General features: G+C 41.1%; 1 protein-coding gene and 1 non-coding gene across 2 annotated transcripts; one reads left to right on the top strand and one right to left on the bottom strand.

Moving 5' to 3' along the window:
* Window positions 1–535: 535 nt before the first annotated feature.
* On the top strand, window positions 536–13,340 carry KCNJ2 (potassium inwardly rectifying channel subfamily J member 2). Its single transcript, XM_020791307.3, has 2 exons — window positions 536–795; window positions 8,004–13,340. Exon 2 carries the CDS (start codon window positions 8,219–8,221, stop codon window positions 9,494–9,496), a length of 1,278 nt encoding a protein of 425 aa, XP_020646966.3. The 5' UTR covers window positions 536–795; window positions 8,004–8,218; the 3' UTR covers window positions 9,497–13,340.
* An 8,803-nt stretch (window positions 13,341–22,143) lies between these two features.
* LOC140705289 (small nucleolar RNA SNORA49) lies at window positions 22,144–22,282 on the bottom strand. The gene has a single exon (XR_012084717.2). It is a non-coding gene; the product is annotated as a small nucleolar RNA SNORA49 (small nucleolar RNA).
* Window positions 22,283–23,001: the final 719 nt, after the last annotated feature.

Here is a 23,001-nt window from a genome sequence, read left to right as displayed (position 1 = left end):
TCCTCCTTCTCCTCCTCCCCGCGGCTCCTCCTAAGCACAAGCCCCGAGGGCAGTCCTGGGCGAGCAGAAATTCCTTTCTCCCCCGCCACTCCCCTCTCCCCGCCCTTGCCTCGAATCCACCGGCTGGCCTGCAAGCGATCCCGAGTGACCTAGAGAGAGAAAAAGAGGGAAGAAAGCTCGCACGGGCTCCGCGAAGGAGCCGGAGGGGAGAAAGAAAAGGGACAAGGAAGCCAGTTCCCTTTCCCGCTGTATAATATACGCCCAACCCATGCAGCGGAGAGGGCTGGATCCCTGCAGCTTTTTCCTGAGGATCCATGCAATATCTCCCCCACCTCTCTCCGCTTTGCTTACTGCAGGGCTGCAACGGGCCTCCAGAACCAAGGGAGGAGATCGGCGACGAGCCGCCCCCCCCGCCCAAGCACCCTACCCTGCCCTTCCCTTCCCCGTCTTTCCCCGACAACGCAGCCGCGAGATCCCCTCGCTCCTTCCCGCTCGCCTCCTTCTCCGAGACTCCCCCAGCGCAGGACAGGCAGCGCAGCCCCAAACGTTCCAGGGACGGCCCCCCGATTCTGATTGGCGTAGCGCTGTCCCCGGGGGCGGAGACAGGCGAGCCGGTATTAAAAAAAAAATCACATGGGTCGCCCTCAAAAGAGAAGCAGTAGCTTATTGAGTTGTTTCATTTGCGAAAGGGTGCTGCGGCCAGCGTCTAAGGGAGCTTGGGCATGGTTTTGTCCCACCACTGGATCTAACCCTCTTTTAACAATATTAATTCCTTAGTTTAAAATCCACCGACAGGTAAGGAAGATTTCTTTCTGCCTTTTTTTTTTTTGCCAGCCTAGCGTGTAACTTTCTCTTGCGAAAAGAAAAAAAAAAGCGATCGAAGGACTCTTCGATTCAAAAGTGTCCCACAGATCAGCATCTTTGAACGTCTGCTTTTTTTTTTAAAAAAAGGATGTGATTGCATGCTAGAAGTAAGAGGAAGCTTACTCCCACCCCGTCTATTTTTTTTTTTTTAAACTTGGTTTTAGGTAGATTTGGTTGGAATTGCAAATTGATATTCCGTGCTCTGAACTCTCACTGCGTTCGGGCTGCCTTTGCAGTGGAAATATTCTGGATGGAAGTTTGCAAAGAATGTTGCCAGCTGCAGGGAGCTCTGGATTACTTTTGCCATTTCCTTTTTTAGTTTTTGTGCTCTTTTTTTTCTGACTGTGATTGCAAATACGTTGTGACTCAGGAAAAGGTCACACAGCACCAAGACCTGTAGGTTCTCATCATACTTTCAAAACTCTTTCACAGCAGCTTAAAATACTAAATGTTGAGTGTTCTCTTTTTTTCTTTTTCCTTTTCAAAATGCACCAAAAGCCACTTGTAGATCTTCCTGTGCGTTATTATGTTTTGACAAGAACGACTCAAAGGAAGTGAAAGGGTTTGTGAGTGTGTGTTTTGGAGATATTGCATCACTTTTAGCTTGAATCATCTTCGGATTTTTCTCCTTCTTAAAGAAGAGAAATAAAGAAGAAATCATATTGGCTTGGTGAAGCTTATTTGAGACAGCCATCTGAAAATAGTTTATGCTGTAGCTGGAATGTTTAGCGCTAGGAGCAGGCACTGCAGCTGAACAACTGTTGTGGGAAATAGAAAGAACAATCTATTTCTCCCTGTCAGTTTTCCCTCCATCCCATATTTCAGCTTCTTAGATTTCCCCCCATCTCTAGCTGTTAGTTAGTCAGATCCCTTATCTTTTCTTCTTCTTCTTTACACTCCTTGTTTTTCCATCCTCACAAGCAGTTTGTCAGTGACACCCCCTGTTGATGACTCTTGTCATTTGTAGCTACTTGGTCATCATCTAGAAATATCTTACCATCTTCAAGCAATCAGGATGTGAGATCAAAGATACTCATCCTTCCTATTTCTCCTCTCCTCTCTCTGCCCACAGCACATGCATTCCATCAGCTTATTATTATTATTATTATTATTATTATTATTATTATTATTATTATTATTATTATTATTATTATTATTATTATTATTATTATTATTATTATTATTGCTTTCTGTTGTTTGTTTAAAAATCACCTGGTCTGCTTTTGGAAGGGTACAAACTGGATCCAATTGTAGTAAGATAATTCAGGACTTTAATACATTGGCTCTTAATAAACAAAACCAGCAGAGCAAAAAAATGGAATGGGGGCAAAAAGATGGCAAATAATGGAAGAGGAGGGCATACGCTGATCATCGATTTGAGCTCTGGTTCACATTCACTCTGTTTACTCAGAGCAGAGGAAGGTAGCAGGTTCACTTAGCAACGTGTGCCTTGAACAGCCTCAGCAGAGGTGTGTGGTATCAACTAGGGAATAACTGCTGTGTGCTCATTAACAATCTCTCCCTTCCCCTACCTTTCTCTCAGTTATCTAAACATCTAAAATCTCTGATCAGTTTGTGTGTGTGTGCATTTAGCATGCTTGTCTCTTATTTCATCATTGCAGTTAGCAAGCATTAAAGGTGAATGTGTTTCACAGCAGGAGTCAGATTGTGCTTTGGGGGGGTCTCCTTAGGTCCAAACCCCATCAGCTGAATGTTTTTCAAAAACACCTCCCCCCCTTTTCTTTATTTGTCAAAACGTACTTCAATATCGACATATTATTTTTAAGAGAGAAAAACAATCTATTTGCTTTTTGTAGAGTTGCAATGGGGCTAAAGGTAATGCCCTGAGCAAACATACAAGGCATATATACAAGTGGTATGAGTTTAATCCAGTATACAGGAAGAGTCTAAGAAGTGACCACAAGTTGGCTCTGCAATGGTAGCTTCGTTCCCAGACACACTGAACCTAATTATGTGTGGTGTGTGGAGGCGCCAGATTTCTACTATTGTCCTCTAGCATGTGGGTTCACATTCAGTTTGTTTGTTTGTTTGTTTTCTGGAGAATTAAAAGTGTGGGAAGAATGATGGCGGGCAGGAACAGTGGGAACAAGGTAGGAGGCTGGCTGGAAGGCTCCACTCACATTTCAAGATCGTGAACTTGTTGTGCATCAGTAGGGCAGCACCCACAGCCGGGTGAGCCCAAATGCCCAAGTGACTATGATGCTCTACATATCCATTTTGGAGAGTGAGGTTGATGTGCTGTCTACCCCTCTTCTAAAACTTCAAAGTAAGCCAAGTCTCTCTCTCTCATTCATTGTGTGAAAGGGAGAGGAAGAGACAGAGAGACTGATGCAGGAGGAAAAGGAGAGGAAGATGAGGAGGAAAAAAGGGAGTGGAATTCTGAATCTCTTAGAATAAATTGCATCCTGTGTACTGAATCTCCTGGGGTTAAGATATTATCATTTTATTCCTAGAGATGTACGCTTGTAAAACATTTTATAGAGCCTTTCCCTGGCTGACTCCAAATTTCCTATCACTGCTGTACTTATGAACCTGTTAGTGTGGCACAGCAGCACCTCTCTTGTACTGTATGTGCATCTTTTCCAAAACCGCCTGTGTGTACAAGAGACTTGTAGGTCTCATTTCTCAATAGAAGCAGCACACTTTTTACTTCCATGCCCATGATGATTAGTAGAAATGCTGCTATCCACTTTCGAGGACTGGTTCCTGCATTTGCTGTGGGGTGCTGTCAGCCTGGTCTGGAGATTCAGTGTGGACCTGCCAACCACCCCACTCCCAGCTGTCTGTATCCTAGTTACTTAAAGCAGACAAGAGCAAAGTGTCCTGTTAAAATGGAGATGATAGTTATCCTGTAACCAAGGCCGTAAAAAGTGGTTATGTGTTTGTGTGGTTTCCTGGAGTTTTGTTGTATGAACTGCTAGATGCAGTCAATAAAACACTGGAAAGATTTGTACCCTGGGCTCTTTTATAAGCATCATTTTAACTGTTCTCTGCACAGGATTTGCTTTCAAAGACATATTGCTTGCAGTGGTGAAACTCTATTAGCTAATAATACCATGCAAATGTGCAACATATGGAACAATTACTATTACGGGTAGTGGAAATTTGCCAATAATAGGTACTTGGTGCTATTTCAAGGGTTCTAAATTGAGCAAGCATTTCATAGGAAGCTGGTATTATGTTTGAGTGATGCTTGGAATTTGATCCAATGCCCAGAGGTCAAGGTGGTTTTGGAAAATCTCATATAGACATCCTTTCAGATGTTATAACTGGCTTGTTTTCCTCTTTTAAATCCAAGGAAAAATTATCCCCAGACATTATGCATATAAAATGTAATTTGAACATAGTGGTGCAACATGATCGCAATTATAGGATGTGGTTTCTGACGAGGATTAATATGCAAAAACCCATAACACTACTTTCCAGCTGACTTTTTAGCTTGTTTGGAACATATCAATAGCACTCCGATACACGCTTATGTAGATATTGCAACTATGTTTATAAATAAACAGTAAAATAGTGCATACTGAAAACTGGGCCTTAAAGGATTAGGTACTGAGTGAACTAAAAACTAAATTGTTTGTTGTTGGAAAATAGAACTTTGGCCTGCAAGCAAAACATTTTGTTTTGCTTCACTTTTAATAAGAATTTACCAAAATTGTTAATTTCTCCATATTCAGAAGGGAAAGAACTTGAGCCTTTTTTTAAATAAGATGAATATGGAATAAACTAAGTCTGACAGCTTCATCTATCCAGGCCCAGAACATTGAGGAATTAACTCTTAAAACTGTGGGTATGAAGCCTTGTATTACGGCCAAATTGGGGTTCCTGATGCCACCTCTTCCTCTCTGAAACTATCTTCTTTGATATCAGGCAGATGGGCAAAAAGAGAGAGAGAGAGAACCCCTCCTTAGGAGAGGAACTGCCCTTATTAAACATGACTTGTTGCTGAAGATAAAAAATTATGTCCCCAGACACACTGTTTGTTTTTGGAGGAATGTATCAAAAGTCACAAGTCTAGTTGTAGTCACAACAGAAGGTGAGACTGACAAAACTTATCTCACCCTTACAGGTATAAGGCAATTAGGCCAATAATGTTATGGTGATGTAGATAAGAATAAACACTAGATTGTTGGAAACTGCCAAAAAGCGTGACACAATAGCAAGTGTACAGCTGACTAATTTCAGGAAGGCATTACTGTATGTACTTACTAAATACATTTCCAGCACCCAGGTGCTGTCATTTCCATCTTTTAAGTATGTGAGAAGATTTGCCTTCTGTTATCTGGTAAAGCACCTAACAGAGCTTTATACAGATATGATCCAGAAAAATACACAAAAGTTTGTACAGCATTATCTGGTACTTTATTTTGGAGATCATGTGATCTAAGAAAATCCACTTCTGTTTTTATTTCTGTTTTAGCCTTTTTGGGTGTAGCATAATTGGATGTTTCTTGAGTGGAATAGACTGGAATAGACTGTGGCTTTTCATTTGAACCGATGATCATGGAATGTAAGATGGAAGATCAGTCTTGCCTCTTAATTTAAAAATTAAGTTTTAAGAAGACAGCTTGAGGCGTTTGAGTACTGTACAAAGACACATACAGTACATATTAAAAATAACAAATCTGATCTATATGGCTACTGCTTGTCTTGTTTCTTCCATTTTTAATTAGGCCATTAGGATTCTTTTGGAGAAATTGAAAACTAGGTAATGATGGTTAAAGAAGTTGAAACCTCTGTGTGTGCTTGATTCTGTATACCATGTTAAGACCAAAGTGGAAATACAATGCACTCTCAGCTAGATGCAATTCCCACTGAACTCACAGGATCTTACTTCTGACTAGCCATGCATAGAATTGCACTGTGTATCCCATAGAATTCAATCACGCTTACTTCTAAGAAAGCATATTGAATATTGTGTTGTGCAGTTGCAAGCCTTTGCACATTTCTAATACAGTAGTGGAAAACTTCCTTGAATGTAACGGGAGTTATTCTTTAATAAACCTAAACATGCCTATGGCTGGTTGGCATGCCATTAGTGATTAGGGTGTTTTTCAAGACAACACAACATGCACAGTTCTTTAACCTTGCAATTCAAAAACTAACTGCATCTGGTCTGGCATTTTAAAAATCAAGTTCATAGACTTTCAAGTCAATAAATGTCTATGCCTTGATTGGGCAAGAAGATCTAGGTGAGAAACCCAGATTTTTAATTGCATAGGCTCTGCCTGACTGGATGTGTCTTTGGACCCACCTGGATGTGGGGCTTCTAGGTGCTACAAACAGCTAACTGCATGGAAGTAAAGAAGACTGAGAACCAGTGCTGTGCAATGAATAGTTTGTAGGACTAGGACTCAGGAGACCTGGATTCAAATCTCTGCTTGGCCATGGACAATCACTAGGGGTGGCACTAGGAAAAGAACTCCTTAAATATATCTCATACCTTGAAACCTATTAGGGTTGGTGTATGTTGCATGTGACTTGATGGCACCTAACATATAACAAGAAGAAAGTGAAGGCCATTGTTCAATTTGGCCCTAAACAAATCTCACTCAGGAGTCTGTGAACTTTTCTATATTCATATTTAAGCCACTGCTCATTAATATATTTTGCAGCAATCATTGTCATGTGAAATGTCAACTGTCAAACTGTCTTAGATTTACTATCCATGCATAACTTTTTGGATTCAGTTCTAAAGCAAAAGCAATATCCAGTGCTTGTTTTTTATTTACTTGCATTTAACAAGAGTACCAATATATTTATTTATTTATTTATTTATTGGACTTATATACCGCCCCATAGCGCTACAAGCACTCTCCGGGCGGTTTACAATTTTTTAATTACACAGGCTACACATTGCCCCCCCCCCCCAGCAAGCTGGGTACTCATTTTACCGACCTCGGAAGGATGGAAGGCTGAGTCAACCTTGAGCCGGCTACCTGGGATTTGAACCCCAGGTCGTGAGCACAGTTTTAGCTGAACAGTATTAAAACTGGTACCAGTCACTCTCAGGGTTTTAAACAAACTTGCTGTGCTCTGATCTACCCCTGTGGGACTTGGTTTTTGCCAGCTGATACCAAAGGCAATTTAGTACTACAATAGGACCACAGTATCCATGGGGGCAAGCCTCGCCCCACAGATGCCAAAAGCCCACAGATATAACGATCATATGTATAGCATAGTTTCTCGTTCCCTCTAGTGACCAGTTTTGGTAATACACCTTGGAAAGTTATATTTCTGTTTTATATCGATAGATAGATAGATAGATAGATAGACAGATAGATAGATAGATAGATAGATAGATAGATAGATAGATAGATAGATAGATAGATAGATAGATAGATAGATAGATAGATAGATAGATAGATAGATAGATAGATATTCAGATATTGAACTCACAGCTCCCATCATGCTGACAGGGTTGGGCAATGACAATAGGAAGGCCGAACATAGCTTAAATGGCCTTTTTACTTTATGTCCTTAGAAAGATTTCTGTCACACAAAAGCCGGCATTGATAAGTAAGCCCTGAAATCAAAGTACTCTCAGAAAAGTCATCTTACTGGACGCTTTGGAAAATATTTTCAGCTCCTGCTCTGCATAGCAAAATTTCTATCTGTTCTTATGAGGAAAATAAAGAATCTCAAGGTGATTCCTAGAGTACATGATCATGCATTAAGCCAATGTATGTGTGCATGCCCATGAGAAATGTGGTGGGGGCTCTTTATTTGCCAGTTAGGAATGGACTGAAAATTATGAATTTTCTTATGGTAAGCAGCAGGATTTCAGCCTGTGTTTAGATGAGATCCCATCCCCCCCAAGTTTTGTTTACATTTTTAGAGTAATTTCATTATACATCTTTGTCTGAAGATAACATTGGACAGCCACATCTTTGGTGCAATTTTATTTTAAGATGAGGAGTCTAACTCTCCTACAATGTTGAGTTGCCACTAAATCAACTTTTTAGCCCTAGAATGAGAAGGGGGAAGGGAAAAAAATGAAAATCATATTTTATTAGTTACACGGATAGGAGCAAACGTGCACTAAGACAGTCAGAATGACAGATACGTGTTTCCAACAGTTGCTAATAAACTTTTTTTCTCCCTTCTTATTACAGGCCATGTCTCCTTGTGGCAGATGATTAGTTGCTAAGCTAGCTCTGAATTTCCGAAGACTCCTTGCCACAGTCAAGGACGGACAGAGGCAACAGCTTCTCCCTTTTTCTTCTCTGAGTGTGTTCCCCTAGAACATTCAAAACTGTTTCTCCAAAGAGTTCTGCAGAAACTCAGACTGTTTTCTAAAGCAGAAGCAGCACAGTCCACAGCGGAAGCGATGGGCAGCGTGCGAACCAACCGCTACAGCATCGTTTCCTCAGAAGAAGACGGCATGAAGTTGGCAACCATGGCGGTTGCCAATGGCTTTGGAAATGGAAAGAGCAAGGTTCACACCAGGCAGCAGTGCAGGAGCCGCTTTGTCAAGAAGGATGGCCACTGCAATGTTCAGTTCATCAATGTGGGTGAAAAAGGCCAGCGTTACCTAGCGGACATCTTTACCACCTGCGTGGACATCCGCTGGAGGTGGATGTTGGTTATCTTCTGCCTGGCTTTCATCCTCTCATGGCTGTTCTTTGGTTGTGTGTTTTGGTTGATTGCCTTATTACATGGGGACCTAGAGGATGTGGACAGACCTTGTGTGTCTGAAGTGCGCAGCTTCACTGCAGCCTTCCTTTTCTCCATTGAAACACAGACAACAATTGGCTACGGGTTCAGGTGTGTCACGGATGAGTGCCCCATTGCAGTCTTCATGGTGGTTTTCCAATCGATTGTGGGCTGCATCATTGATGCCTTCATCATTGGTGCTGTCATGGCTAAGATGGCAAAACCGAAAAAGAGAAACGAAACGCTCATCTTCAGCCATAATGCCGTCGTAGCCATGAGGGATGGGAAGCTCTGCTTGATGTGGCGGGTTGGGAATTTGCGTAAGAGCCATCTGGTGGAAGCCCACGTGAGAGCCCAGCTCCTCAAATCTCGAATCACCACTGAAGGAGAATACATCCCTCTAGATCAAATAGACATCAATGTTGGGTTTGACAGTGGAATTGACCGCATCTTTTTGGTCTCGCCCATTACAATTGTCCACGAAATAGATGAAGAGAGCCCTTTGTATGACTTAAGTAAGCAGGACATGGACAATGCAGACTTTGAAATTGTAGTCATATTAGAAGGCATGGTGGAAGCCACCGCCATGACCACCCAGTGCCGTAGCTCATACCTGGCAAATGAAGTCCTTTGGGGCCACCGTTATGAGCCTGTACTATTTGAAGAGAAGAACTACTACAAAGTGGATTATTCTAGGTTCCACAAAACATACGAAGTGCCGAACACACCCCTCTGCAGTGCCAGAGACTTAGCAGAAAAGAAATACATCCTCTCTAACGCAAACTCATTTTGCTATGAGAATGAAGTAGCTCTCACGGGCAAAGAGGAAGAGGACAGTGACAATGGAGTGCCTGAGAGCACCAGTACGGACACCCATCCTGACATGGACCATCACAGCCAAGCAAGTGTGCCCCTAGAGCCTAGGCCTTTAAGGCGAGAATCTGAAATATGACTGAAGGAAATAATTTTTCTTCTATGGTTAAAATCTAATCTATCAGTAACAGGCAAGCTGCGTTAAGTAGTGGCTGCAAATGATGGTACTGTTCAAGAAATGGGCATACAGTCCCTGGAAGAGCCAACCTGGGCTGGTTTTTAGGTGCTGTCTTCAGAAGAGGTACAGCGAACGTGTGAACTTGGAACAAGAAGCACTATGTCTGCGCTTGACTAGAAGGCACATAAATGTTGTAGAATAAATTATGTATATATTTTTTTACAAAACTTGAACTTGCAGGCAAGCTTTGGTTGAGTTGTATTGTTTGTTGTCTCTCTCTCTCTCTCTCTCTCTCTCTTTCTAGGTCTCTTGGGAACAAGAATGTTTTAAATGGCATAACAAAGGCAAGAGACTGCCTTAATATTTTTTTTTAAGTTGCTGCTAACTACAGGAACACAAATCGTAATTATTCTTCTTTTGTTGCAGTATAGAATTTGTGTTCTTTTTATATATCCTTTTAAACAAAACAAAACAAAAAGTGGGGAGAGGTTCAGTGTTGAACTTGTTAGTTTCAAAACTGCCTGGCAATCAGTCAAAGTGATTGACGATGCTGGGGAATCTGAACGCTTATTGAGGCCAGTAGCTTGGTGGCTAGAATCAATTTTTCTCCGTACCATCCAGTTACATAAGGAGTGTTATGTAACACAAGTCCATGCAGTAGCCTACAGCAAGATTTTTTTTTTTCATTCTTAAATTTATGTTTCGGAATTGAATGAGATTTTTTTCCCTCCATCTAAAACATTGTAATTTTCAAAACTACCTAAATGGATACCAAAGGAAAAAAAAATGCACACTTTTGCACAGGGAACTTTTTATTTAAATAGAGCTGGCTGCTTTCAGACTAGGTTTCCTCCCCAGTGATTGTTTATGTGTGGAGTATTTTCTAATGCACCTTATTCGGAAAATAAACCTTAGGATACATTTTCAATCCCCTTTCTGCACCAGCACCCCAATTTGGGGAAATAAGCTTCTGATTTCATATATATGTCTATCTACAGTACGTACAGGCATACAAACACACACATTTATATGTAGTTTATATGTAGATGTTTGTGTGTGTATATAGAGATATATATGAGAGAAACCTCTTATTTCCTGTTTGCTAAACACCAGCAAGATAATGGCAGAAAATCAAATGTAACTCAGAATCTTCAGTGTTGAGACACTGAGCTATGAAATGCAACTGAGGTCATGGTTATGAATGATCCATCTCATGTTTTAGCTTAAGGTTGCAAGGCATTTTCAGAACCAAAGAGGGTGATGTAAATGCAAGAGAGGCTGCTCAGAACAAAGCAGGAATTTGGTTTCAAGAGGGAAGCTGATACGGGACAGCCTGGTGCAAAGATCTCAGTGACTCTGTTTCGGTGGGATAATTTCTCTCTGCCAGGGCTGAAAGTGCACGTGCGCTACTATTTTCTACATTGGTTGCTGAGGTGTCATTTGTTTGAAGGGACAGCTTACATATTGTAAAAGAGTTCCCTCTGTGGGTTTTTAATAAGCTGCCGTGGGATGATCAGTGGGCACAAAGTTTGTACTAAAATCTTTTAACAACTACTGCAACCTTCTGCTGAACTGTGACTTTAGTGGCATTTTGGGGTCTCTTGCCAAGAATGCTTTAAAAATTCTCTGTGCCTCTTAAGATCAAGTGTACCACTTTAGCTACGGCCATAGGTTATAGACGTGGAAGACCTCCAAACAAGCAAGAAGTAAGGATGACACCAAGGAATCAAGGCTGAAACTCTTTTACAGTATTGGATCTCACTGCATGCCATTAAAAATAGCTTGTCCATGGTTCCAGTGCTGTTTGCTAGTAAACAACTGTGGAGGTTTTGCCCTGCCAGAAGCAGACAAATTACAGTAATGTGGCTGTTCCTAGATAGGGTGCGATTTACTTTAAGCAGAGTAGATGGGTTTTAAGCTGAAAAAATTGGATACTGCAAATGTAGACTGGTTTGCTTTTTCTTCTTAAGGCAGATATTTATACATTATGTACTTAGGGTAATTGTGTGTGTGTGGGGGGAAGCAGGGTGGAGGAAGCTAGGTTTTCATGGCAACCTGATGAGTTTTAGGGTCAGGAAAATGAACATGACTCGTGCTGCTATCGTGATACATTTTCCGCAAAGGAAAATAAAAGTGCAAACCAAAGAGTATTTAGTGACACGTTAAACAAAGAAGGGAGGAAGCTACTCCAAAGTGCACAAAACTCCCACTTGCAAGACTTGAGTTATTACATGGAAGGGGAGGTTGAGAAAGTGTTGAAAATATTTGTTTTAAAAACAAACACATAGAGAAAGGGATTTTTCTAAAAACCTAATATTTCTTCTCCTTATTTTTCTCTTGAGAGTTGATTTTTCTCTTCCATGACACAGGGTTTTATGTATTCAGATTTTAAAAAAAGCAAAATACAAAAATGTATACTTTTATAAAGTTTATCAAGTATTTTCATATTTAAAGCCAAATGTAAATAGAAAGTTCATTTAAAAAGAAAATGACGGAGAAAAGGCCAAGATGGCATCAGTTAGAACCTACGATGCTACTGGTTAGCATGGTTTTTAGAAAATATTTGCAAGCCTTATAGGATTTTTTAATGCTATGAGTTTTTGTTTGTTTGTTTGTTTTGTTTTTGTTATTTATTTAGGCATGGATGTTTAACTTGATTGTGGTCCCCCCACCCTTGCTGTTGGCATTTTTTTTAAACCTGCTTTCAGATTGCTGGAGTCTTGGTAAGAGTGGATAATCTTATTGCACTCTTTTTTTGACTCTTCTTCAGATAAACCTTTGTCTTTATCTCTTCACTTCAACCTGTGGAAACTGCTAGGAAGAAACTTCCATTTTTGTTAATATCATGGTACCTGACAGCCCTTAGCTGTTTTTTCCAATTGTGATATTAAAAAAAGAAAAGAAAATGGGCATGCCTCAGGAGACTCTGCCTAGGTTCCACAGCCATTGTGAAGGTACAGCAAACACACTGCTTTAAGTAGCTGGTAAGGACAATTGTGCAAAGTCTTGAGCAGTACAGTTTTGTGGTGCAATGGTCAACTACTTAAACCTGATGGAAAATTTCCCACTGTCTTCACTGGAATGCAGATGGCACATGTGAAATCCTCAAAGCACCAACAAGAGTTAAGGGGCAAACAGTAATTTTCCTCTTCCCTAAAATACTTGAATGGTGGGGTGTCTCTTCTGTGGAATTAACTGTCCTTTGCAAGGCACATCCAAGGGAGGTGATGCATTTGAGTATTTCTCATGGTTGATATGGCGTGCAAGGGTTTAAAGTGAATAAGATCACTGCATGTTTGTATCCTCTCAATACGGAGTTCAGTCACAGTCAACTTGTTTGTTTGTTTGCTGTTCATTCTGTTGCACATGCTTTGGGCAAAGACAAAGGCTTCTGGATCCAATATTGTTGGTTGTTTTTTTACATCCTTTTTTTCTTCGTGTGTGTGGGATTACAAGGTAAAACTGAGAAGTACTGTAATGTCTTTAAAAAAAATTGGCTGCTGCTGACCATTTTCAAGATAGGAGGATGCTGCACAGTTGCCGTCCCACAGGCAAACTGGAAGATCTCTTCTTTTCTCTTCTCCTAAATGGGTTTTCTGTCCTGCAGCTGTTTTTAAGACGAACAAACCAATAGGCATTCGACAATCATTCTCCCTTACTGTTTTCCTGTTTGCAGCCTTTTGTATCTAAGTCTTCCTAATGTACTGCACAAATCATGGACTGTACAGATTTTTATATATATATATATATATTATGTCTTATTTTATTATTTCTAAATAAATAAAATATAAAGTATTCTTGCACATTTTATGTCCAATGTTTTTCAAACAAAGAAACAGGTGATCACACAAGTGTCGTTCAAGTGCAGTATGCATAATTGCACTCTTTTTTGGATTTTGGCTCAGTTTATCTACCGAATCTTGGGCATGTAGCAGGTTATACAACCTAAGCCTGTCCTATAGCATATATGCATTGTTTTATTTATGACAGTAACGGTGGGGATCTTGAGGAAGTCTGCTGGAGGGTGGAAAGCAGTCATGTGTGCTTGGTGTGGAAGCTTCCAGCTCTTGGGCATCAATGCCCAGCAATCCTAGCCAGCATGAACAATGGTTGAGGATGATGAGAACTGTCTCCAACAACATCTGCAGTTCTACCAGTTCCTTAGTCATGTTTGTTCTAATAAGTCACATTACAGCATCCCCAGCATGTTCTTTTAGACTCATTACACTTAAAAGGTTTGGATTTTTTTTTAAAGGAGAAAACCCCCACCAATTGCTGCTTACTGTGTTTCTGAACAAAAAAAACTATTCATCGTCATTAAATATTAGAAGCAAGACGAATACTAGCCTCTCAGTTGCCTCCCTTAACACTACTCCTCTTTCTTCCCTGCTGCACATGGTGCAGGGGCCCAACATCCTCCCCTCCCCCTATATCTGTGTGTGCCCCAAATATTCGCAAAGGTGTGTTTGTTTGCTCCCAGACAAACAAGGACACTTGAACCTAGTCCTGTTGTGTTTACTTAAAAAAACGGTTTGTGGCAGAAGAAGACACGGCATGCAACAAGTGCAATATTTTAAGACAATAGAAGAATTCACAAAGATTTTAGTGCTAGACTTATTATTGCATGATCTTGAACACTACACCCTCAATCCAGAACATAACAATGCATCCCCATGCCAGAGGTCACTGTGGCCTGCTTCTACAACACAAGTCTAGCACTGGGAAAAGGCCCAGGAGGTCCATTCGTCCCATGGTCTAGATATCAATCAGCTGCAATGCTCAGGAGACAGACACTCATCCTCTGCACAGGATGGCCATTTACACATCATCACCAGAAAGGAGGACACTGATTTGTGTTAAATTGCACATACTAATTTACATATGCAAATGCAAAATTAGGAACAATTTTTATAATACAGACAGCACTACAATCTATCTCACCATAGTGTGTGGATGGCTGTGTCCTGGTGGCTTGTGTGCCTCCTGAACCTGCTGACCAGGTGCGGCTAACAGTGGGTGGACAACCTGAAGGCTCCTGATTTCCCCTCCTTGTAGTTTGTGATTGCTGAATCAGATTTTGACTGGACACACTTGCCCAATGAAACCGATCAGGAAGAACAGGGTTGCACTCTGACAGCCCTTCAAATGGAGAGCCGCCCTCCTTAAAAGAGGATGTACGCAGCCATTCTGTCTGTACAGCCAGGTTGGGCAGGAGGGGCAACTATTGCAAGGATGCTGAGTGAGGATGCCTGCTTCAGTCAGTCCCACTTGCACTCTCCTAAATCTGGAGGCAGCCTCATATAAGGGGTCATTATTGAAATCCATACGAGCCACATGCCTCCCACTAGCTGCATTTATGGAAAGGGCACGCATGGATGAGTTGAACGACTCGGCCTCGGTTTACTGCAGTTTCGAACAACTTCTGTAAGTCAGTGCTAGAAGAAGGTAGGGCTACCCTTCATAAAGCAGTACAGCCCTTTCTGCAGTGACTAATGGACCAAATATTAACTGGAGTGTGGGGTTGTGGTGATGCTCAATGTTTATATCCAGCTCTCTCTCTTTCTTTTTCCTTCTGGTTTGCAAGCAGCTTAACTTGAAAAGGAGAAGGAAAGGCAAATGCGTATTCATTGGTTTTGGCTTGGTGTGAATGACTAGAAGTAAACAACTTAAGCTGGAATCCACAAACCAGTTAAATTGGCTCCGTCTCCATCCCCATTATATGGTTTGTGGCTTGCACCATCGAGGTGATACTCTTTCACTAAGGCATACTGTAAACTGCGTCATCTGTAAACCGCATATTCCCCATTAGGAAAAAAGGAAAGAATGCTGTCATGCAACCAGGCTTCTAGGGAACACGGTTGGTATTAGAGCAGCTATTCCTATCCCAGCCAGCTGGACCTTCTTGAGGGAAGATTTGGAATAAAGTGAGTGATGGCCAGGGACGGACACTTGTGTCCACTGGGCACTTGGCCACCTGCAGCATGCCTCCTCTGAACTCATGTGGGCATGGGGATTTCCTAAGACAGCTGCAAGCATTGAGAATAATAATAAAATATAATGCTACATTTCCAAGCCTCAGAATAGAAGGATTATTATGGTGGGGGTGGGGGGTGGGGAATATCCTTATGCAGAGAATCTGAACATGTGACAGAGTATAGAAGCTTCTGCCTGGACAGTGGGGATGCCCCATCCAGTGCTGAAGCTGGCATCAGCTGTGTGTGATCCTGATCTAGCATGCACCTTAGCTGCTAGGAAGCCAGATGAATAGCCAAACTATCTGCCACCAGAAACTGAAGTGCCTTAGTGTTTGGGGAGAACTTTGCAAATGAGCAGGTCCAGTGGCAAATGAAAATTGTTTACCTCCTGAGGACCAATCACAAAACGAAGCAGGCTAATGTGTAAACCACAGCCGGTATCCAAAGCTCCTGCTGTTGTTTTCCGACGGTTTCAACACCTCTTTCTAATACTGGGCTATCTGCAATGTAGTCTGGACCTGAGTGAGACTAATGACTGGAGGGGGAGGGGTGCCACACTTGGTTGCTCCACTGTTTTGCTGCTTCAGATGTAAGGCAGGAATATTAAGCAATGGCAAACATTTGGGTGAGTCAAGCTGTCCCCCTTGCCATGCTTCAGCAACTTACATAACCCTTTCTTGTTCTTTCTCCTCCTCTGTTCCTCCTTCCCCAAGCATGATGGACTTCTGGCTTTGGAGTTTGGTAGCTCATTTGTAAGTAGCAGCATTTAAATCTTCCTTTAAAGCTGGAGAGGCTTCCAAAACAGCTTAGGCTCATAGTCAATTTATTGGTGCATCCCATTTTTCAAACTTAATTGCACTCCAAGTGGTTCACTAAAATAAATACAGTAACCATCATTACATCATGACATTAACTCAATTACCCTTCATTTAAAGCATTTCCAATGTTGCCCACAAAACAAAGCAGCATTTTTAAAGAATTAAAGATGAAAACAAAACCTCACACAGAACTCTTCTGCTGCAAAAGGCCAGTCATTTCTCACACATATGTGGTCCTCTCCTAGGCTCACATCACTAGATCTCTAAACTGTAGGGAATCTATAAACTGTACCATGAAAGCATTTGATCTGGCAACATTAAGTGCAAAATATAGAGCCATCCTATGTGCTCTTTGAAACAGTAATACAGACAGTCAGTAGGCCCTGCACTGTGTTTCTGCTACACATGCTCTGTGGATGCCTCAAGAGGAATGATATTCCCTTGAATCTCTATGTTCAAGAGCAGCTGCAAGATTGTGAGGAAACAGAGCTGCCCTGTGGTGTGCTAGCATAATTTGTACACTTATAGCATGCCCTACAATATGGGTCTGTGTACATACATTTAAACAATCAATTTAGGATTTGGGGGGGTCTCACTCACAGACATCCATTTATGTATTGACATAATAAAACAATTTCTCTGCGTGGTTGTTCTACCACTCCTATTAGCTTGCTTGAGCGCCCCGTTTAACGATGAATCCACATAGCGATGAGGTTTTTGCGATCGCAAAAGCGATCGCATAGCGATGTTTTAGATGGCCAAAAATTGCTTTGTGATGATCGGTAAGCGTTTCGTTTACCGATTTTCGTATAGCGAGGTTTTAAAAACAGCTTGATTGGCAGTTCCGAAATGGCCACCAGAAAAAATTGCCGCCCGCAGTGTTTTCGCACCCTTTCCTAGCTTACCGGACAGCGAAAATGGCGGTCAGATGGAAGATTTCTGCATAGCGGTGAGTTTTTTCCCCATAGGAACGCATTAAATGTGTTTTAATGCGTTCCTATGGGTTTTTTTCCCCCCGCATAGCAACGAATCCGGATAGCGATGATTTTTTCGGCACGGATTATCATCGCTATGCGGGGCACCACTGTATATAAAAATGAGCAAACGGTGAGGCTTAGGCCTGTTGTACATGTTCTCCAGAGAGCTGACTCATTTTGACCACTCGCTCTTAGGAACCCAAAAAACAAGGTATCAGTCTGAGGCTAGGAGGTGGCAGAAATGGAGGGATTATTTATTTTATTTTATTTATTTATTTTATTTATATCCCGCCTTCTTGACTGCCTCTTTTCTCACAGAGGAGAGCCATTCTGCAGCCCTTCATCATTCACCATCTTTACTCATCTGCCGCCTGGGGTGCAGAGTTCCCATGAGGGAAAGGTAGTCCTGGTCACAATGGACCTTCAGTATGAGCTTATAATATTACATTTTAAAGAATTTTTTAAAAATCTTACTCATTATTTCTCCATTGGCAGATTGCCCTGACTGTTATCATTGCTCTGATCACACAAGTAATTTCTTCTACTGTGCATTATTAACACATTGTGTTATCATTACTGACAGTTCATAAAACTATAGGGAAGTAGTGGTCTGGTCTGATATTAGAAATATTTATAAAATATGAAAGATGAATCTGGAGACTCTCTCCCTTCCCACTTAGGACTGATAACAGAATGTGATAAAATCTGAAAAACTTCCTGCCGAATTGCTTTTAAATGCATTTCTCTTAAAACCAATTTTTGAGAACTGAGGTATTATTATGTCTAAAAGCAACCTTGTAACTACTAGTTATATTAATCATTAACCCCAAATAAGTAAATATTACAAATTATCCAAAGTCTGGATTCACAGGATTTCTGTTCTTAAGAAACTGTATTTATTTTGCTAATTTAGTACATTCTCCAAATTCATTATGTTTAGTCCCATCAAAATCAAATACAAGGTGCAGACAAGATACTCTGCACTTGGAAGGGGGAACAAATGCAATTAATATCACTACCGTACATGTCTTCTAAAGAGAGGGTTACCGATAAATGTGCTCTGTCTTCGATGAATGCACCAACGTTTTGCAGACCTTTCCATCCTCCTCCTGAAAACTTCTAAAAGGAAGTTAAAGAAAATGAATGAAATCATCACTTGCTCATGACATGTGTGATGTGGTTCAAAGAAAAAGCAATATTTGTCTAGGATTATAAAGCACAGGTTATGTGCCAGAGAAGGAAAGGAGAGCTGAGTGGAGGAGCTGAGTGCCCCACCCAGAGAATACTAAACTGAAACCTTCTTCAGCTGTCCATGCTCCAATGCCAGCTGAAGAAGACTGCAAAACCTTCTATGCCTCCAGTTTATTTCAATGAGGCCTGGAGGAGAAAAGTGCTTGGAGCATTTAGTTCAATATGCCTTCTACACTTTGCTGTTCTGGCGCTTTAGTAATGGTAACTAACTGCTAGGCCTTCAGGGATCATGGAGTTCTTGGCCACACTTTCTGGTTCTTCAGTTACCTCCTTCATCAGCAAAGGTATTAAATATCACACTTTAAGGCAGTGTGCTAAGTGCCAGGCTGAAAAAAACTCCACGAGCAGCATCTCCTTGCATGGATTTGTTTTCTGGCTCGCTAAGCTGCAAGCCACAGCTCGAATACATTAGGCATATAGGCCTATGTAATTTAGGGGCACTGGACCCTGTTCCTAACTATGTTTTGAATAACAGAACTGTACAGGTGCAATGCTACCTAGAATTTCTACCACAATGAACACAATTCATGATACATAATGTGTTTATGCATGATGTTTCCTGATTTTTGTGAATATTTTTTAAAAATGTTTATTTTATACTAATTTTTACCACAAGGCTTTCTTCACATTTAACCATCCATGACAGCATAATCCTTGTTTGGAAAACCAACAAAACACTGTTAAGTGTCCTCATGATTGCTTAACAGTTTTCGACTGTCTACCATACACAGTATTCACTCTAACCACACAGTATTACTTTTTGTCCTTCAAAAGTAATTTTTCTTTTGAAGAAAGAAAATATGAAAAAATTGAAAATTTGTACTTCATGCATGATGAGACATGGATGGGTGAACATAATTTCATTTAAATTGGTTATAGGACAAATTTACCAGCTTTATGCTTTTCTCATTATCTGTATGTACTTAGATTAAATGCCAAATACTATTTTTAAAGAGTGTCTTAATTTCTGATTATGTGTACAGCCTGATTGGCTATGAAGCAATAAAGTATTTGTATTTGAATTCAAATATACCAAGACTCACAAATGTCTTCAATCATGTCAGAGGCAGAAAGAATGTGAGAGTTCAAAAATCTGAGAAAGCTAAACTGACACATTTGACCACTGAAATCCAGGGTTTGGAGTGTTTGACTCTTAAAAACCAGTTGCCAGAACCATCTAGGGTTGCCACTGCTTATTTTGTAAGAAGCTCATAATCTTTAACACCAATATGGCAATGGGGGGGGGGAGAAGAGAGAGAAAGAGAAACAGAAAACTAGTCCTCTCTATGCTATGAATAGCTAACCCTACTAAACTTGGGTAATGGATATGGGGCAGAATTTCATTTCTGTTTGGTTTAGAAGAATTCACCAAAACCCACAAACTGCCATATATTCAGGGCAGAAGGAAATAAGTTTTTTTTAAAAAAAGGTGGGAGAAAGTGAAACTGACAGATTCCCCTATTTAAGCCCTTCCCTGGGCAAATCCTTTGACAGATATTTCGCTTCATTTCTGGGAACTAAACAATGACAGGCATGCTGGTGCCTTACACTCCATGCCCACACACCAACAAGGCCCTTAAAAAGTGACTGGGCTGTCAATCCAGAAGCACTTTCAGGTTTCCCACAACTGGCCTCTCAGAAGCAGTCTTGGTCTCCTCCCTCCCTCATCCCTCATTCCTGGGAAGAAAGATGAGCCCACAGAGCTTAACTGTCACCCTGCAGGGCTAGGTGATGCAAAGAGGGCAGTAGGCTCACCCTCTCCCATTTTGGCCTTATGGGAGGGAAAGACAAGGAAGAACCTGTTTGTGCTGGCTTGCAGGCCCATTCCCTGGAGATTTGAAGGAAAGGAGGCCACTTCTGGAGACTACTTAACATGAAGGAAGATAAACGGGGAGTGCTTGTGCAACATAGTGAAGAGGAGGCAGGCAGTGTGCCTAGCCAGCAGAGCAGCCATTTTGCTTCTATTTCTCTGTGTGTTGTGGTGTGAAAGATGTTTTGCAACAAGAGTCTTTTGTTGCGCATATACAAGTTTAAAATGAGAAGGGAAGGGTTTGTTTTAAGAACATTCATTGCAGTTACATTTTATGAATTGCCCCAGGTGTTCTGGAGATGTGATTCTCTATGGTTTGATTGAAACGGTATGCATTTATGGGTAGCTATGGTGGAGAATACTGCCACCTTTCCTTAAATGGGGCCCTTGGTCCTTTTTGTCTGGACCCTCCTGTTCCCAGGCTTCAGGTTTGCCCACATAGTAAACCTCAGTGGACACTGCCTACAGTAGCCAAGCAGGATGAAGGTTAACATCATAGAAATGGCTATTCTACCATATGTTAACCTGGGTCATTATTATTTCTTTTATGCTGACCAAGAGTTGGGCTCACAGACGGAATTTACCATGAACTCCTTTCCTTCCCTGCCCACCCCATTTCCATAGTCTGTATAATTGTGCAAAGTGACTTAAATCCTCTCTTTGCATTTGGTATCCTGGAAGTTTAACATTGTGGTATCTAAATCCTGGTGTTGGGAAACAGCTGCTAGGCAGGGTTGGCGAGTCAATCACAATGTGATACAGCTTCTCTTTTACTGTATGCCATTTAAATCCATTCATAATCAAAGGTAAAAGAACTCTGTAGCCCCCAGGACCTGAACATACAATTTATAATTTATTATTATTTTTATTTAAAGCACACCTGAAAGAGCTGAATTATCAATAAGGCCAACCTGCCATAGTTCTAACTTAAAAATAAAACAAAGCCATTAAACATCAGGCTTAACAAGCATGCTGAATTGCTATGCATGGGATCTTGGTTTTTAAGCCAATGCACAGGGTAGTTCATTTCTGTGTCTTTTACAGTGGTGTTCCATTAGCCTTAATATAGCTGAACAAACATAATATTGTTGAACAATGAAATTCAATCTACTGCATTTCTTTCTCATTCTGACTTTTGCCCTCATGTTGAGCTGCACTGTATTATATCTACATCTAAGATAAAATTTCTAAGAGTTTGAGGGAATTCCTGACATTTTCCCCTCTTCACCCATCAGTGTAAGAAAGTTATTTTGCACATTTCTTTCCTGAATATTCCACTCTGTGTGTGTGTGTGTGTGTGTGTGTGTGTCTGTGTGTGTGTGTGTGTGTGTGTCTGTGTGTGTGTGTGTGTGTGTGTGTGTGTGTGTGTGTGTTAGCTACAGTTGTGGTGTTGTCTGTTTATCTCCACAAAAACGTAGAATGACATTATTTATTTATTTATTTGAATTATTTATATGCTGCCTTTCTACCCAGAAGGGATCCAAAGTGGCTTACAACAGGTAAAACAACATTTTTTAAAAGGCTATCTCTAAACCATCAAGAACACTTTCTCGCAGTCATTTAGAGTCTTCTCAGATCATTTCATCTCGTACATCCATCTTGGGACATATGCTATTGTTACAAGCTGGGGTTGTCATTTAGGTCTGCAAGTAAGATATTGCTACCTAGGATCGACCAAAGATTATTACTTTCTGGGAAGTACCATCTGAAAAAATAACTTTCCAATATTGTATAAGTAGAAGAAATACACAGATGCTCGTTCGCTGTTTGTGAGATGTATGTTTGCTCAACCTGTAGACTCCAAAGGAAACTCAGAATACCTGTTGGGGAGGGGATTGAGTAAGGTTTTAAAGTACCCTCAGGCAATGCCAGGTCATTTCATGGTTCAGAGAGGCCCTGGAGTAAAACTGAGGATGCATTAGCCTCTGGGCATTGTGTAGGATGGAATCCAAACTGGTGGCCATATTGCCAACACAAGGTCCGATTAGTGGTTAAGGGGACTATATATATACTCCCTCACTTTTTCAGAGGCACATGCCTTCATGATTAGACTTGCAAATTAAGCCTGTATCTTTCCTTCCTTTCTTTGTTAATTACAAACTGAATGTAAGAAACTAAGGTGAGGAAAATCATATGCTATGACAGATATTCTTCACCTCTTAAGGGTACACCTTTTCTAAATGCTGTACATATGAAACATTATTAGTTTCACATCACAGCCACAGTAGCTGCTGCTGCTATTTGCAGTGTTAGCAAACCCCCAAACCCTAAAGAAACTTGCAGCATAGTGGTGTTTCTATGGGCTGGCAGCAACACTCCATGATTTCACATGGGAGACTTCCATAGCCTTAGCTGGAGACGGCAGGGAAGGGACATATGATCTTTGCTATTCTGCCTTGTCATCTGAAGTGGGTACTTGCATTTTCAGCTCAGAAAAAATAATGAAATTAAGTGCACTTTTAATGTTCTACCACTGCTGCCTGAGATAAGAGCTGCCTGTTTTCTCACAATGCCTTTGCTCGAGCACGATTCCCCCCTTCCCCCACATCCAAATGTATTGGGAACATCCACCGGCATCTTTCTCAAGCAGCGGCGGAAACCCTGTTGCTCATGTTGCCCTCTTGGCACATTGACC

The sequence above is a fragment of the Pogona vitticeps genome, chromosome 2 (genome assembly GCF_051106095.1).
Source record: "Pogona vitticeps strain Pit_001003342236 chromosome 2, PviZW2.1, whole genome shotgun sequence".
In the NCBI taxonomy this organism is placed as follows: Eukaryota; Metazoa; Chordata; class Lepidosauria; order Squamata; family Agamidae; genus Pogona; species Pogona vitticeps.
Note: the sequence above shows the minus strand (reverse complement) of the source record. Positions and strands in the feature narration are given on the sequence as shown.